This window comes from Pocillopora verrucosa, chromosome 4, assembly GCF_036669915.1.
Source record: "Pocillopora verrucosa isolate sample1 chromosome 4, ASM3666991v2, whole genome shotgun sequence".
Taxonomy (NCBI): Eukaryota; Metazoa; Cnidaria; class Anthozoa; order Scleractinia; family Pocilloporidae; genus Pocillopora; species Pocillopora verrucosa.
The window spans coordinates 13,918,442-13,934,552 of NC_089315.1; the positions used below are offsets into that span (position 1 = coordinate 13,918,442).

The window sequence follows — 16,111 nt, forward strand, 5'->3', positions numbered from 1 at the left end:
CCAGTCATATTAAGAACAAGCCCCTTGCATACTGATAGCATCTAAGAAGGTCCCGTGTAGTATAAAAGATGGTCGCTGAATGTAAAACAAAAAATTATTTCAAAAGTCCCTAAGAAATTGTCACGAACGTCATGGACCTAGATGTGGCCTCATCAACGAGTTCCCTGAAGCTCAATGAGCAGATCGTAAGATCGCGAAATCAGAGGGTCTGTTGTCCAAATCCTCACAGAATTTTTTTTTGCCTTCTGCTTCTTAGTCGAACACGCCTCAGATCTCTTTACCTGCACATGTTGTTTGGATGCCGCTCCAAGTTCTGTTCGCCTGGCAGAATCTTCGTGCTGAACCTCTTAACAAAAACCCCTCATCGCAGAATGATAACACCTCATTTGGATACGTGGTCAAATTTCCTAGATAGGTGCCATTTAGAAGTAAAGGCAATGGTCCACAATCAACAGCTGTGAGATATAAGAAAAGAAAACAGTAGCAAATTTTAAAAAATAATGATAATAACAAAATACAATTGCCGTGCGCAAACGGAGTGGTGTTATTGTGTCATTCACTGTTTGCCTTCAACACTGTTGGTCTCCCCGACAATATTTGTGTTGATACGATGGGTAAAATTAAACTAATATCAGTTAATTAATGAATACCTGCATTAAGAAATGTAGTCCTTTAAAGCACTCATTTCAGCCAAATGATGATAAAATATTATCGTTTCTTTTACCTTGACAAGCTGTTTGTTGTCCACTCCACATCCCGTCTGCCTCACACCTCCTGACAGTGGACCCAATCAGGTCAAAGCCGTTGTCACATGAGAATTGTAGCTTGTTTGGAAAAGTAGTTTGACTTCCAAAAAACTGAACCATTCATTGGAAAAGGTAATTTTCCACAATCTTTAGCTACAAGTGGGAAATTAATCAGTGATGGATCTTCATCTTTTGACAAAATGAAATAATACTTATGTACGCGAGAAATATGTAAACGAATTAAGGTCGGAGAAATGATGCCGAAGCCTACAACGGAAGGGAGGGGAGGGGAGGTAAGGCGAGGCGAGTAAGGATAACTTATATGAATTTCGCGGAATGTTTTCTTACAGCTCAGTGCCCTTGTGTGTGTTTTCATTACCTCTGCAATACGTGATCCCTCCACTCCATGTTCCATTGGCTTGGCACCTTCTGAAATCAGATCCTTCGAGCACAAAGCCCTCGTCGCAAGAAAAATCAACTCCATTCGGGAAGGTAGTGGCAGATCCCTGCAACGTTCCATTTTGCGGAACAGCTAATTCACCGCAGTTAATAGCTAAGGACAAGAAAGTTAACAGTTATCCTACACCTTACCAACTAGCTCCACATGTTTCATTAGCAAGATTTTCCTCTAGTATTTTTCACTTCCATAAAACGCATCCCTGAGTATTTAGTGTCGCCATTACCACAAGACAATTCCAGTAAAAAAGATTAAAAAAAGGTGCAGATCTTTGAGATAAACGTTGACCACTATCAAAGCAATTTTTACCGCAGAATATTTGACAATTTATTACACTTAAAGTACCTCTATTGTTTTACAATTTTGCGCTACAAGTACCACAGTGAAATGAACAATCACGGTTGCCGCGTTTGTGAATCTAAGGCAGAAGTTGTCCAAAAATTACGAACTTTGTTTGTCCGTTCCAACTAATTTCCTTTTTCTTGCGTGGGATCAGGGTAGGCAATCTCGATCAGAACACAGGATTTGCTTCATATTGCCCACGGGCACTGCCAGCGATATAATAATGGTTGTTATTAGAGACGACTGATCCGAACTTAGAACGACAGACTTGACAAGAATTGGTGAAGACGTTCTTTAACTATCCAACTCACCTTCACAGAGAGTCTCAGTTCCACTCCAAGATCCATTTGCCATGCAAACTCTTATAGAAGATCCTTGGAGGACAAATCCCTCAACGCAATTGAAGTACACCTTATTGGGATAAGTAGTAAGTTCGCCATACGTAGAACCATTCGTTGGCATCGCTAGGGAACCGCATTCAACAGCTGGAAAAATTAAAAGGAAAAATTGTGAACTGTGTACTGTTACCTTTAAAAGAAGAAAACATTTGGTAACAAAAAATTGATTTCTAGTTAAGAGAGAGATTTCTGAAAAAGAAGGACAACTCATGTTTGTGGTTTAGTTGCATTTCAATACCTTTCTTACGAAATCCCTCTCGAGAAGCTGTTTGAAATTCGAACAAGTCTCGAAATATCTTTCATACAAAATTAGCAACTGAATGAGCGAACAAAGCGTGACACTGCGTCAAAAGTCCAAAGTTAAGTGAATCTATTGGAGGCTGAAAACGAACTAACCTATGTGAGTGCAAAGTCGGTTTTACTTTTAATCCCGTATTCCTTAGTTACCTTTCTACAGATACTAACAAGGTTTCTGTTCTTACCGAAAACTCTGCGAGTCACGTTTTATTCATTTATTTACCTCTACAAGTTGTTTCGTTACCACTCCATTTGCCGTTTGCCTGACATTTTCTTGTTTGTGTCCCAATCATTATGAAGCCGACATCGCAGTAGAATGATATGACATTTGGGAAGGTAGTGTCGCTTCCAAAGGAAGATCCATTTAACGGCAATGCAAGTGGACCGCAGTCTTTGGCTAAAATTAGACGGTAATAACCCATTTTAAACATAGGCATAACTTTGGGCCCAATATTCAGTAACACTTTTAGAACATACTGATATTGGAGAAAAAGGACTTGAATTTTAATCATCATCTGTTCTGCTAATTTTACAAGAGGGTGCCTGATCGCTTCGTGGGTCACTGTCTTGGTTCCAATCACGAACTCGAACATTTTAAGCAAAATGGCTTTTGCTTGAGGTATATCTTCTTAGTCTCTTTGACAAAACTATTGAATAAGATATCTGCTAACGAAAAGACAAGAATGATAACTGTTACATTTTGTCCCGCTAATCTGGAAGATAGACCTGTGAGGTATCTTAACAGTTTGCATTCTTTTGGTCAAATTTGGATACCTTAGGTTTTTGGCCGGATTCAACAAAGTAAATCTGACATCCTGCTAAGCAAAAAATTCTCCAGATTTCATCAATATCATGCAATTTTTTTAAGTTCAATAACAGTCAATGCAAGGTTTAAATTCTTATCAACTCCCAATCTCCACGATCAGGACAAGCCATTTTTACCTTGACACAAAGCCTGCTGACCACTCCATATTCCAGTGGAAAGACAGTATCTTACAGAAGATCCCAAAAGTATGAAGCCTTCGTCACAAGAAAATCTTATGGAATGAGGATACGTTGTTTCCTCTCCGAATTTACTTCCATTCTGTGGCGTTTTGATGTGACCACAGTCCAGCGCTTAAAGGTAAGGCAATTGATGGTGGAGGAAGACGCCAGAAAAAGTCGACCTCGTAGCACCCCCTCTTCAGATTATAATGACATTAGATCATAATGGCCTGATACCCAGAGATCATCGCCATGTTAGTCGTAGTCACAAGTGTTGCGGGGTTAGTTTGTGACTTGCGATCAGGGACGGTGAAATGCTTTTGGAAGTACCAAAATTTGTGTGTTCAGGAACTTTTCAGCAATATATCCGGAACTACTCAATAAATTATGTGACCTTTGAGGAACAGAAAATATCTAAGGCAATATTTGAGTGTGTTTTCGCGCCAAATGGAGGCTATTCTGTTTATTATCCTTCCAATATTTTACAACGCGCGGGAATATTACGATCACATAATGCATTTCGACCAAATCAAGCGCGATCAAAAATACTTCATGGATTATTATTTCGGTTGTTTACCATGGCAATGGTTGCTAAGGAAACCAAAAAAAGGAGAGTTTGAGAAATATATTAGAATATTCCGGAAAAATAAATGACAGATGCTGTTCACTCGGAGAATACAGTAACACTGACCTTGCCTTATATACAAAGGCAAAAGAAATTCAGTTATGATTTGTTTGTGCGTTAAACTTCCAAGCTGCAATAGCTAAGAAATTTCAAGAGATTGGTAGAGAAGAAGGTTCAAATATGGAGTTTTGCTGAGGTTGCAGCGGAAAGCATTCTGTGCTCAGACCTCATGAAGGAGAAACAAGCTTTGATGTATTCAACAAAAAACATCCGCACTTACAAGAAACAAATGTCATCACATCAATTCAAGTTTGTTGGGGGGCAGCCACATAAACACGGTGTTGCTTCTTCTAAAGTTATTCAGACCAGAGCGTGCAAGGCTCCAGGAGATTCATCTCGAAGGCGACAGCTTCGATTGATTGGGGAGTCAATGATTAGAGTGAGGAATCATGAGCTCTTATAAGAGCCTCAGATCGAAAAAAAAGGTCGGTCGATCAGGGGTGAATGCGCTCTGATAAGAGCTACCGATCGCAAGACGTTTGTTAATCGATCGGGGTGTCTAAGAGCTCTAATAAGAGCTATTGGTCGCAAGACATTTGTTGGTCGAACGGGGAGTCAACGAGCTCTGATAAGAGCTACGACCGCAAGACATTTGTGGGTCGATCGGGTAATCAAAGAGCTCTGATAAGAGCTACCGATCGCAAGACATTTCTTACCGATCGGGGAGTCAATGAGATTTGTTATCGATCGGGAAGTCAATGAGCTCTAATAAGAGCTCCCGATCACATGACATTTGTAGGTTGATAAGGGAGTCAAGGAGCTCTGATAAGAGCTGACGATCGCAAAACACTGGCCGGTCGATCGGGGTAGTCAATGAGCTCTGATAAGAGCTCCCGATCACAAGAAATTTTTTGGTCGATCGGGAAGTCAATAAGCTCTAATAAGAGCACCCGATCGCATTACATTTGTAGACCGATCGGGGAGTCAAGAAGCTCTGAAAAGAGCTACCGATCGCAAGATATTTATTATCGATCGGGGAGTTACTGAGTTCTGATAAGACCTCCCGATCGCATGACATTTTTTGGTCGATCGGGACACAAGGAGCTCTGATAAGAGCTACCGATCGCAAGATATTTGTTCATCGATCGGGGAGTCAAGGAGCCCTGATAAGAGCTACCGATCGCAAGACATTCGTTACCGATCGGGAAGCCAATGAGATCTGTTATTGATCAAGAAGTCAATAAACTCTGATAAGAGCTACCGATCACAAGCATTTGTTGGTCGATCGTGAAGTCAATGAGCTCTAATAAGAGCTCCCGATCGCAAGAGATTTGTTGGTCGATCGGGGAGTCAAGGAGCTCTGAAAAGAGCTACCGATTGCAAGATATTTGTGATCGATCGGGGAGACAATGTGTTCTAATAAGAGCTACCGATCACACGACATTTTTTGCTCCATCGGGGAGTCACTGAGTTCTGATAAGACCTCCCGATCGCACATTTGTTGATCGATCGGGAGTCAATAAGCTCTGATAAGAGCTACCAAACAGATGAAATTTGTTGGTCCATTGTAAAATCAATGGGCGCTGATAGGAGCTACCGATCGCAAGGCATTTATTGGTCGATCGGGAAGTCAATGGGTTCTGATAAGGGCTACTGATCACAAGACATTTGTGGGTCGATCGGGGAGTAAATGGGCTCTGATAAGAGCTACTGATCACTAGACATTTGTCGGTCGATCGGGGAGTCAGTGAGCTCTAATAAGAGCTCACGATCGCATGACATTTGTTGGTCGACCAGGGAGTCAATGCGCTCTGATATGAGCTACCGATCGCAAGACATTTGCTGGTCGATCGAGGAGTCAATGAGCTCTGATAAGACCTACCGATCACAAGACATTTGTTGGTTTATCAGGGAATCAATGCGCTCTGATAAGGGCTACCGATCGTAAGACATTTGTTGGTCGATCGAGGAGTTAATGGGCTCTAATAAGAGCTCCCGATAGCAAGACATTTGTTGGTCGATCGGGGAGTCAATGAGCTCTGATAAGACCTACCGATCACAAGACATTAGTTGGTTGATCAGGGAATCAATGCGCTCTGATAAGGGCTACCGATCGCAAGACAATTGCTGGTCGATCGGGGAGTCAAGAAGCTCTAATAAGAGCTTCTGGTCAAAAGACATTGTTATCGATCGGGGAGTCAATGAGCTCTGATAAGAACTCCCGATTGTGAGATATTTGTTGGTCGATCGAGGAGTCAATGGGCTCTGATAAGAGCTACCGATCAAAAGACATTTGTTATCGATCGGGGAGTCAATGAGCTTTGATAAGAGCTCCCGAACGCAAGAGATTTGTTGGTCGATCGGGAAGTCAATGCGCTCTGATATGAGCTACCGATCGCAAGACATTTGTTATCGATCGGGGAGTCAATGAGCTCTGAAAAGACCTACCGACCACAAGACATTTGTTGGTAGATCAGGGAGTCAATGCGCTCTGATAAGGGCTACCGATCGCAAGACATTTGCAGGTCGATCGGGGAGTCAATAAGCTCTGATAAGACCTACTGATCACAAGACATTTGTTGGTTGATCGGGGAGTCAATGAGCTCTAATAAGAGCTACCGATCGCGATAGATTTGTTGGTCCATTGGGAGTCAATGAGTGCCGATAAGAGCTACCGATCGCAAGACATTTGTGGGTCGATCGGGAGTCAATGAGCTCTGATAAGAGCTACTGATCGCAAGAGATTTCTTGGTTGATCGGTGAGTCAATGAGCCCTCATAAGAGCTACTGATCACAAGACATTTGTTCTCAATCGGGGAGTCAATAATCTCTGATAAGAGCTACCGATCACAAGACATTTGTTGTCGATCGGGAGTCAATGAGCTCTGATAAGAGCTCCCGATTGCAACAGATTTGTTGGTCGATCGGGGAGTCAAAGAGCTCTAATAAGAGCTACCGATCGCAAGGCTTTTGTTGGTCGATCGGGGAGTCAGTGAGCTCTGATAAGAGCTACCGAATAACAAGACATTTGTTGGTCGATCAAGGAGTCAATGAGCTCTGATAAGAGCTCCCGATCACATGACATTTGTTGGTCGATCGGCGAGTAAATGAGCTCTAATAAGAGCTCCCGATAGCAAGACATTTATTGGTCAATAGGGGAGCCAATGAGCTCTGATAAGAGTTCCCGATCACAAGACATTTGTTGGTCGATCAAGGAGTCAATGAGCTCTAATAAGAGCTCCCGATCACATAACATTTGTTGGTCGATCGGTAAGTAAATGAGCTCTAATAGGAGCTCCCGATCACAAGACATTTGTTAGTCGATCAAGGAGTCCATGAGCTCTGATAAGAGCTCCCGATCACATGACATTTGTTGGTCGATCGGGGAGTTAATGGGCTCTAATAAGAACACCCGATAGCAAGACATTTGTTGTTCGATAGGGGAGTCAACAAGCTCTTATAGGAACTCCCGATCACAAGACATTTGTTGGTCGGTCGAGGAGTCAATGAGCTATGATAAGAGCTCCCGATCACATGACATTTGTTGGTCGATCGGGGAGTCAATGAGCTCTGATAAGAGCTACCGATCAAAAGACATTTGTTGGTTGATCGGGAAGTCAATGAGCTCAGATAAGAGCTACTGATCACAAGACATTTGTTGGTTGATCGGGAAGTCAATGAGCTCAGATAAGAGCTACTGATCAAAAGACATTTGTTGGTTGATCGGGAAGTCAATGAGCTCTGATAAGAGCTACTGATCACAAGACATTTGTTGGTAGATCGGGAAGTCATTGAGCTCAGATAAGAGCTACTGATCGCAAGAGATTTGTCGGTCGATCGGGGAGTCAATGAGCTCTAATAAGAGCTACCGATCACAAGACATTTGTTGGTCGATCGGGGAGTTAATGAGCTCTGATAAGAGCTACCGATCGCGAGAGATTTGTTGGTCGATTGGGGAGTCAATGAGCTCTGATTAGAGCTACCGATCGCAAGACATTTGTTGGTCGATCGGGGAGTAAATGGGCTCTGCTCTAATAAGAGCTCCCGATCGCATGACATTTGTTGGTCGATGAAGGAGCCAATGAGCTCTAATAAGAGCTACTGATCAAAAGACATTTGTTATCGATCGGGGAGTCAACGAGCTCTGATAAGAAATCCCGATTGTAAGACATTTGTGGTTGATCGGGGATTTAATGGCTCTGATAAGAGCTACTGACCAAAAAACATTTGTTGTCGATCGGGGAGTTATCGGGAAGTTAAGCTTCCGATCGCAAGAGATTTGTTGGTCGATCGGGGAGTCAAAGAGCTCTTATAAGAGCTATCGATCGCAAGACTTTTGTTGGTCGATCGGGGAGTCAGTGAGCTCTAATAAGACCTACCGATCGCTAGACATTTGTTATCGAGATGGGGGTCAATGAGCTCTTGACTATCTTTGCAGGTTACGTAAATGTAGGAGATTGGATACGGGTTGGCTAATGCAACTTCTACATCATAACCAACCTCGACTCATTCTCAATTGTCTTTATTTGACATATTTCTCACACGGACTGTATTTTTCAAGCCAACAACAGCTGCCGTTCATCCTCGTCAGTATAAATAAATATAATTAGCAACAAAACATCAAAAACTGATCCAAAATGATTATGATCGTTCTTTTTTATCACAGAACGATAAGAAATGATAATTTAAATGTCGTTTTAACTATATTTCACCAAAAATGTTTATCTTGGTTTCCTTAACAACCATTGTTGTGGTAACCGTTTAACCAATTGCAATTATTCCACATTAAGTAACTTCAAAAGTTACTTCCCTCCCTATCAAAAGATTATAATATTTGCTTGAGTATTTCTGGATATATTGATAAAAAAGCGCTCCTGAACCTATACATATTGGTAATTCCAAAACCACTCCATTTAAATATCAATATGTAGCAAGTCACTGACCCACATTTGTGACTATGACTGACATATCAATGATCTATGGGTATCAACCAATCATAATCTTAAGTTGAATCTTTTGTGTAGTTGAGGTGCTACGTAGTGCCTTTTTAGGCAATACAATGTGAGGTGATCATGGGTTTACTCTCTTAAGGCGAATTTCAATACTTTTCTCGGGGTTTCATGACTAATAAAGTGAAGCAAGACGGTTTAAGACTGATATGAGTGGAAAGGATTCAAATGGATTGGATGGGATTGCACTAGACGGGAATGGGTTGGATTGGATTGGGGCACATTGAATATTTAGTCAGATTTAGTTTAATGGGTATAGAGAAGGGTGGATTGGGGCATAATGGACTGGACTGAAGAAGACTGGAGTGTATTTGAGTGCAGTGAAAGGGGATTGAAGTACACTGGCCTATAAAAGGTAAATTTTAGAGGACTGAAGAGGATAAAAGGACTTGGAGTGGATTGGTCCCTAATTGGGCAGATTGGGTTTGATTAGCTACGACTAGAATAAATAAGAGGGGAATGAAGTGGATAGTAAATACTAGAAAAGGATTTAACAAAAAATTGAGCAGATTAAGCTAGATTAGTGTGGACTGAGGTGAAATGGGATGGGTAGGCCAGGGCAGATTTTACATGGATTTGTAAGGATTAAGGTGGATTGGGATGATTTGGGTTGAATTGGAATGACTCAGGGAGACAGGGGTGGGATTTGGATCAGTTTGGGAGAACTGGGATGTTCTGGACTAGATTGGATGAATTTGATTCAAGTTGGATGGAATAGCATTGGCTGGTGTGAATTGTAGAAAATGGGGTTCTCTGTGGTGAACTTAAGTTAAAGATGTAATAATTTATATTAGAGTGTATCATGGAGAAATTACTACCTTGGCAGGAAGTTTGCTTTCCACTCCAAATTCCAGTGGACTGACATCTCCTTATCCTTGAGCCAACCAAGTTGAATCCAGCATCACAGTTAAATATTATTTCATTAGGATAAACCGTCCTTTGCCCAATGGCAGTTCCATTCAATAGGAAAGGAAGTGGACCACAGTCCCTGGCTTTGATGTTTGCAACAAATGAGGAAAAAAAGGCAAATATGATATCTTTTATTGAATTTTGTATAATTGTGGCCATAACCAAATATGATTTGACTAAAAAAAGCAAGTCGTTAGAAAGTTTGGATATCCATTTAATAATTGTTAAGGTTTAATGAGTCATCTAAAATTCTTTAGATGTGTTTCAGATGTTATGTCAGCCAGGTCATACTAAAAAAAAAAACTAGAAGGTAATAGATCAGAGAAAACCTTCACCAAGAGAAGCAATTGTAAAGCTAAGAAATATGTGCCTAGAATAAGGTTTCTCTTGGTGCAGATTGTAAAAATAATACATGTGAGGCCCCTGCTTGTCAAATTAGATCTCATTGCTCATCTCCTGTTGACAAAAAAAATGTCCCCTGTATTCATATTGCTGCCAATTGTGTTACCTCACATATTACATGTTAACTATCACAGTAAATGTACCTTCACACGAGGCCGGCATTCCACTCCAAACACCCTCTGAGGTGCAACGTCTGAGGTTTGATCCTTTCAGCAGAAACCCCTTGTCACAACTGAACAGCACTATGTGAGGATAAGTTGTTCTGTCTCCAAAAAAAAGGGATCCATTGGTTGGTGATTCAATTGGTCCACAATCTTTAGCTAACCCAAAAATAAAAGAAACATGATATTTAATTAAAATAAAAAAAGGCATGTTGGGCATGGGTGTAGGCACATACAGTTTTGTACAACAAATGCAATTTATGGTATGTTAATAACAAATGGTTAGAGTAAAGTTATATGCAAAATGTCCATGCAGTTAGCTTAATGAATGAACTTTCTCACCTTGACAAAAGGTTTTATTACCACTCCACAATGCATTTGCTTGACAATATCTTACTACAGATCCTTTCAGTTCAAACCCATCATCACAAGCAAAGGTCAAGGAGTTTGGAAAAGTTGTCAGGGTCAGTCCAACTAAGGATCCATTTGTGGGAATCTCAAGCGAGCCACAGTCTTTAGCTGCACAAAAAATGATGTACAAGCAAGATTCAAGATACCATTTTTAGGTCAAATGATGATGAAATTCCCACAAACAGAAAACAACCACTTTCTTTGCAAATTTCATTTCGTTACCTTCACAATATGCTTCAACTCCACTCCACACACCATCTGACATGCATTCCCGTTCAGATGAACCTCTTAGATGAAAGCCACTGTTACAGGTAACTGTGACCCTGCTTGGGTAAGTGGTTTTTGTACCATGTTTGGTGCCATTTATGGGTGTGCGTATTGGTCCACAGTCTTTGGCTAAGAAGGAAAGGATGCATGCAGTTCAGTTACCAAATTTTGACTCCAAAATAGATCCTAATTCAGTGGAATATAGAAAAGGTCAAGATGAAATTCAACAATCCTTGGTATAACAAATGTCAAACCTCAAGTATCATCTCACCTTCACACAAAGTTTCAGCACCACTCCAAACTCCATCTGATGTACACTGTCTCTCATTTGAGCCAATCAAATTAAACCCATTGTCGCAAGTGAACAAAATTTTGTTCAGATAAGTGGTCTGACTTCCATGTTTAGTTCCATTCCTTGGTGCTTGAATGGGCCCACAGTCTTTAGCTATACAAAAATAAATTCAAATTATATAAGATACAATTGCTCTCAATATGGTAGAAAAGCTATAACAGTAATCAAAACTCAACCTGCATTACACCCACACCAAAGAGACTGTCCCTTTAACAAGATCTGATTACTGAGCAATGATAGCTAATTGTCAACTTAGAGAGAAAATAATGAAGAAGAAAGAATTTGGGTCATAGATAGACATCTATGAGAATCATTTGACATTTTGTCTTCATTTTGGGGGAAAAAGAATAAGAAACATGAAAAATGGACCTAGAAACTGATTGGAGAGTTCAAACAAGCTCTGTGAGTAAATAATCAGGAGAAATTTACTTGACTTCAGTAGTAGACTGTATAGGACCCATGACCTTCTTAAGTTGCCATTAATGACCTTAGTCTTACACATAGCAAAATGTATACAGCAAAACTTTCTGTTACCTTGGCAAAGTGTTTGCATACCACTCCAAGATCCATTTGCCAAACAGGTCCTTACTGTCGATCCCAACAAGATGAACCCTTCATCACAGCTAAATTTGATAAAATTAGGATATGTTGTTTCCTGTCCAAGCTTGCTGCCATTTTTTGGAACAATTAAGGAACCACAGTCAACCGCTGCAAGAAAATAGAGAATGTATATTTAACACCTTGGTAACACACCAGCAATGGTAATCTGGTTTCATGCCTGTCAGTGGATGTCTAAGGAAAAGTGTAATTATGCTGCCCACATGCATATGCTACTTACAAAGCATGATTTAGCTATTTGAGCTATATCCAAATTGGTCATACTTGGCAGATAAATTCACGTGTTTGCACATTTAAATTTCCCGCGAAATGAAGTCAAGGAAATAGCAGCTACATAAATTTCTGGCTACTTGTCCCTGATCAATAACTTCACTTGATAGATTTTAACTGTGGAAAGAAAATCTGAGGACTTTGAAAGAGTAACATATCTTACAGTAGTTGATACAGTTGGCCAAAACAAGGAGAAGACACCTCTTACAATATTTTACAGCTTAAAGAAAATCAGCAAAGGAAAGCGCAAAAGAAGTACCACACCCGGTACTTGCCGACCTCCAAATAAGTATCGATGTTGCGTAATTATTTGGTGGTTGAGCAGACGATTTACCGACATAGTGTCCAACGAACGAATAGTCCTTGATATCTCAAAGCTTCTCCTAATTGCTTTAAGGTGCCTACCTCGTGTCTATATTAACGCCTACGTTCAATTTGCTTGATTTTATTCCGTTGTGCCAACTTCGCTAAAATCTTTCAATGTTCAAATTTTATACACAATGAACATGAGCCCGGATGCCCCGACCAGATGTCTGCAAAATCGCCGATGGAGAAGAGGAAACTTCACCCCTTCTTTATCCCGACAAAATAACTCATTTTCTTGTTATTTCTGTTGAAAAAAGGTATCTCAAGCCACTGCTTTGGCTGACAGGTTTCCAACAGTCAGGCTTGTTATTGGGGAATATCGCTGGTTGGGTGAATTGCGGGCAAAGTTACTGCTAAAAGCGTCGCGTGTTTGTGTCGCGTTGAGTCACGCGATAGGTCTTGAAGAATGCGAGATTATTTCATCATTCACACGGCAATCCCGGACTCTAGTTTCAACACTATTTATTTCTTTGTTGTTGAGCCATGTCAGAGGAAATACGTTCATAAGTTCTTTAACAAAGTGCGATTTTTGCCATGTCTTATTTCTAAGCGCTACCGCTTTCAAGTCGCACACTTGAAGCTTCAAAACTTTCGCACAAAATAATCGCGAGTACACGATTTCTCTATTTCTGATGGCGCAATTTTCAATTGAGCGTTGGAAGTAGTTCGGGTTTGATTTGATTTTTGCTTATTCCTTTATGTGATTGGTTTAGAAAACTTGCGCCACTAACTCGACCGATCGCATTCAAAGCTAAAATCAATCGCAACTTTGTCACACGCGTTTTCCCGCGCTTCTTGCCTTTTTTTTAATTCGAGGTCTCATTGGCTCCTGGTGATATTTACCCTTGCTATGATTGGCTGTTATAATTGTTTTCGTTTTGGTTCTAAGACACTCAGTCGAAAAGCCCTCTAATTGGTTTGTTGGAAACGCAATACTCTGGAATAGGAAATGAGGCAATCAGGAATCATGTTTTTGCCTTACCTCTACAGAAAGTCTTGACTCCACTCCATTGCTTATCAGCCTGACAAGTTCTCTTTGAGGATCCCAACATATAAAATCCCTTGTTGCAAAAGAAACTGACTTCATTTAAGAAAGTTGTTTTATTGCCGACCTTAGTACCATTGTTCGGTCTCTGAAGGAGCCCACAGTCAACCGCTAGAAGACAGTTGAAAAAAATGGATTTGGATTTGAGACATACACTAGATTCACGGAGACATTAAATAATTTGTTACCAGTTCTTATTAAAGACAAGAATAGCCGCTTTAAAGACGCTTCCCGGAACTGAAATTCGGCTTATCTAGTATTTGCATTATAGATTGGCTAATTTGTTTCATGTCTTCATGCCTTTTTTTGTACCTAATAGGAAACTGTCGCTAAGTACAACACATCCAACTGGTTTCTTGAAATAAAGATTAAGAAAAAAGACCTAACTGAGGGAAATCCTTTTACGCGGAGAAAAAAGTCCGATAAGGTTGACCAAATATACATCTGCTGTGCTTCACTTGGAGGAGCGAGTTATGGAAAAAGAGGAACGAAAAAAATACAGTGTATCTTACGTTTACAGGTAGTTTTACTTCCACTCCATGTCCCATTAGCTTGGCATCTTCTCACAACAGACCCATAGATTTCGTATCCGATAATGCAAGTAAACGTTATTGAGTGAGGGTATCTAGTAGATACTCCTGAGACGGACCCATGGTCTGGCAGTGTTGGCTTGCCGCAGTTGATGGCTTCAAAATGAGAGAACAAGCTTCAAAAGCAAAAGAACTCCACTCCAAGACAGTGCCAGTTAACAACGAATAACTGACGTCGTAAATGCACGAATGTAGTAGCGTCAGAGGAAAGCTTTGGCCTCCAAAATAAAGCTGTCCAGCTGGCGAAATTTACAACCAGGACTGGCCTCGTTAAAGCGAAACATTAAATGCTGTTTTTTACGTTTTATTGTTTTCAAGGAATGAGCAATGATTCTTATTAAGTTAGTTAGTTTTAAATAAAACATGGTTGAATCGTTTAATTTTAAGTTTAAGACAAGTTACACAACGTTACTTGCTGCAAATGCAATAGCTGCGGTGCGCATTCAAAATGCATTCATATGCTGAAGAAAATTTAGAACGAAAGGCGGAGCAATCAGTGACTTCAAAAAGAGACAGTAGAAATACCGTTGAACCGAGTGCGTATAAAAGAAACAACGGATAAATAATTTAACAGCCCAACGAAAGTTTGGAAACGTAGATAGTGACGAGCGGACGGACTGACGGACGGACGGACAGACGGACAGACGGACGAACAAAGGGAAGTTCTGACGGACGGACGGACAAAAATAATAGCATAAAAGACAACAATTTCACAATTACATATTTTTTTTATAAATAACAAAATTTAATTGTCATTTAAAGCTGTTTGCAAAAGTATAGAAACTGATTATACTCATCGCTTTTATCACCTTCACAGACTGTAGTGTCTCCGCTCCAATTTCTGTCTGCTTTACATTTCCTACGGTGTGATCCACGTAAAATAAAACCTTTGTCACAGCTGATTTCCACTTCGTTCGGGAAGGTTGTCTCTTTCCCTATCACTGAGCCGTTCGTGGGATGAGGAAGCTTCCCACAGTCCACGGCTTGGATGAAAGTACAATTGATAAACAGCAATTAAAGTTGGTCGAAGAACAAAGACGATACATCCATTTGTCAATGGACGAGTTTGAAACTGGGTTAAAACCCCGAGTTAGAAGGACTGGAGGTTAACATTTTCATATTCTTTTTAGTTCTCTGCTTCAACAGATTGCGTTAAATCAACTGAGAAGGAATTACAAATATTTCATGGTAAGTCAGTGAAATAAACCCCAAAAAACTCGAAACTTAGAAAGTTCCCATATCAGTGGGTTTTTACATAATAGAATGGTCGAGATGTTTTAATTCAATTGCTTACACACATGATCACATTTCAAACCCACAGCGCTCTAGCCGCTACGGGTTCTCCAATACACCTTGGCATAATTGCCTGGATAAAACAAACTGAGTACATAGGAGATTCAGCGGAGGAGCCAACCTTTCCTTCTGCGGTAAATGGACAAAATAGGTCAATCTGGCCCAGAATCCCACCCTATGTGTTGGTAAATAAACTCTTGGTTCTTCATGATTAAAAGCCTGAGATTCCATTCGCTTGATCTGATACTCGTGTTCTAAAAAGACCTTTTAAAGGCCATAAGGGGCCTACTAAATTGCTTTTTTTTCTTCATTAATATCGTTGAGGGAGATTACCTTTACAAACTGTCTTTACGCCATTCCAGCTCTTGTCAGCCATGCACATCCTTACAGAGGACCCAACCAGATCGAATCCAGTGTCGCAACGGAATCTTATCTTGTTAGGAAATTTCGTTTCGGTGCCAATGGAAGAACCATTCGTAGGGACGGATAAAGCACCACAGTCAACCGCTAAAGATTCGAAAGTTAAAGTTCAAAGATTTCTCTATTTAATTTAATTGATCAACCCTCAA

At 40.5% G+C, this 16,111-nt stretch overlaps 1 protein-coding gene across 1 annotated transcript in view; it reads right to left on the minus strand.

Moving 5' to 3' along the window:
• The window catches only part of LOC131772909 (CUB and sushi domain-containing protein 1), a 61,188-nt gene that overhangs the window by 35,013 nt on the left and 10,064 nt on the right, over positions 1-16,111 (minus strand). The window contains 17 exon segments of the mRNA XM_066165317.1: positions 282-455; positions 725-854; positions 856-899; positions 1,126-1,299; positions 1,857-2,030; positions 2,464-2,637; positions 3,183-3,356; positions 9,677-9,850; positions 10,313-10,489; positions 10,673-10,849; positions 10,964-11,137; positions 11,280-11,453; positions 11,895-12,068; positions 13,597-13,770; positions 14,172-14,345; positions 15,059-15,232; positions 15,876-16,049. Of these exon segments, the coding sequence (XP_066021414.1) occupies positions 282-455; positions 725-854; positions 856-899; positions 1,126-1,299; positions 1,857-2,030; positions 2,464-2,637; positions 3,183-3,356; positions 9,677-9,850; positions 10,313-10,489; positions 10,673-10,849; positions 10,964-11,137; positions 11,280-11,453; positions 11,895-12,068; positions 13,597-13,770; positions 14,172-14,345; positions 15,059-15,232; positions 15,876-16,049 (2,790 nt within the window).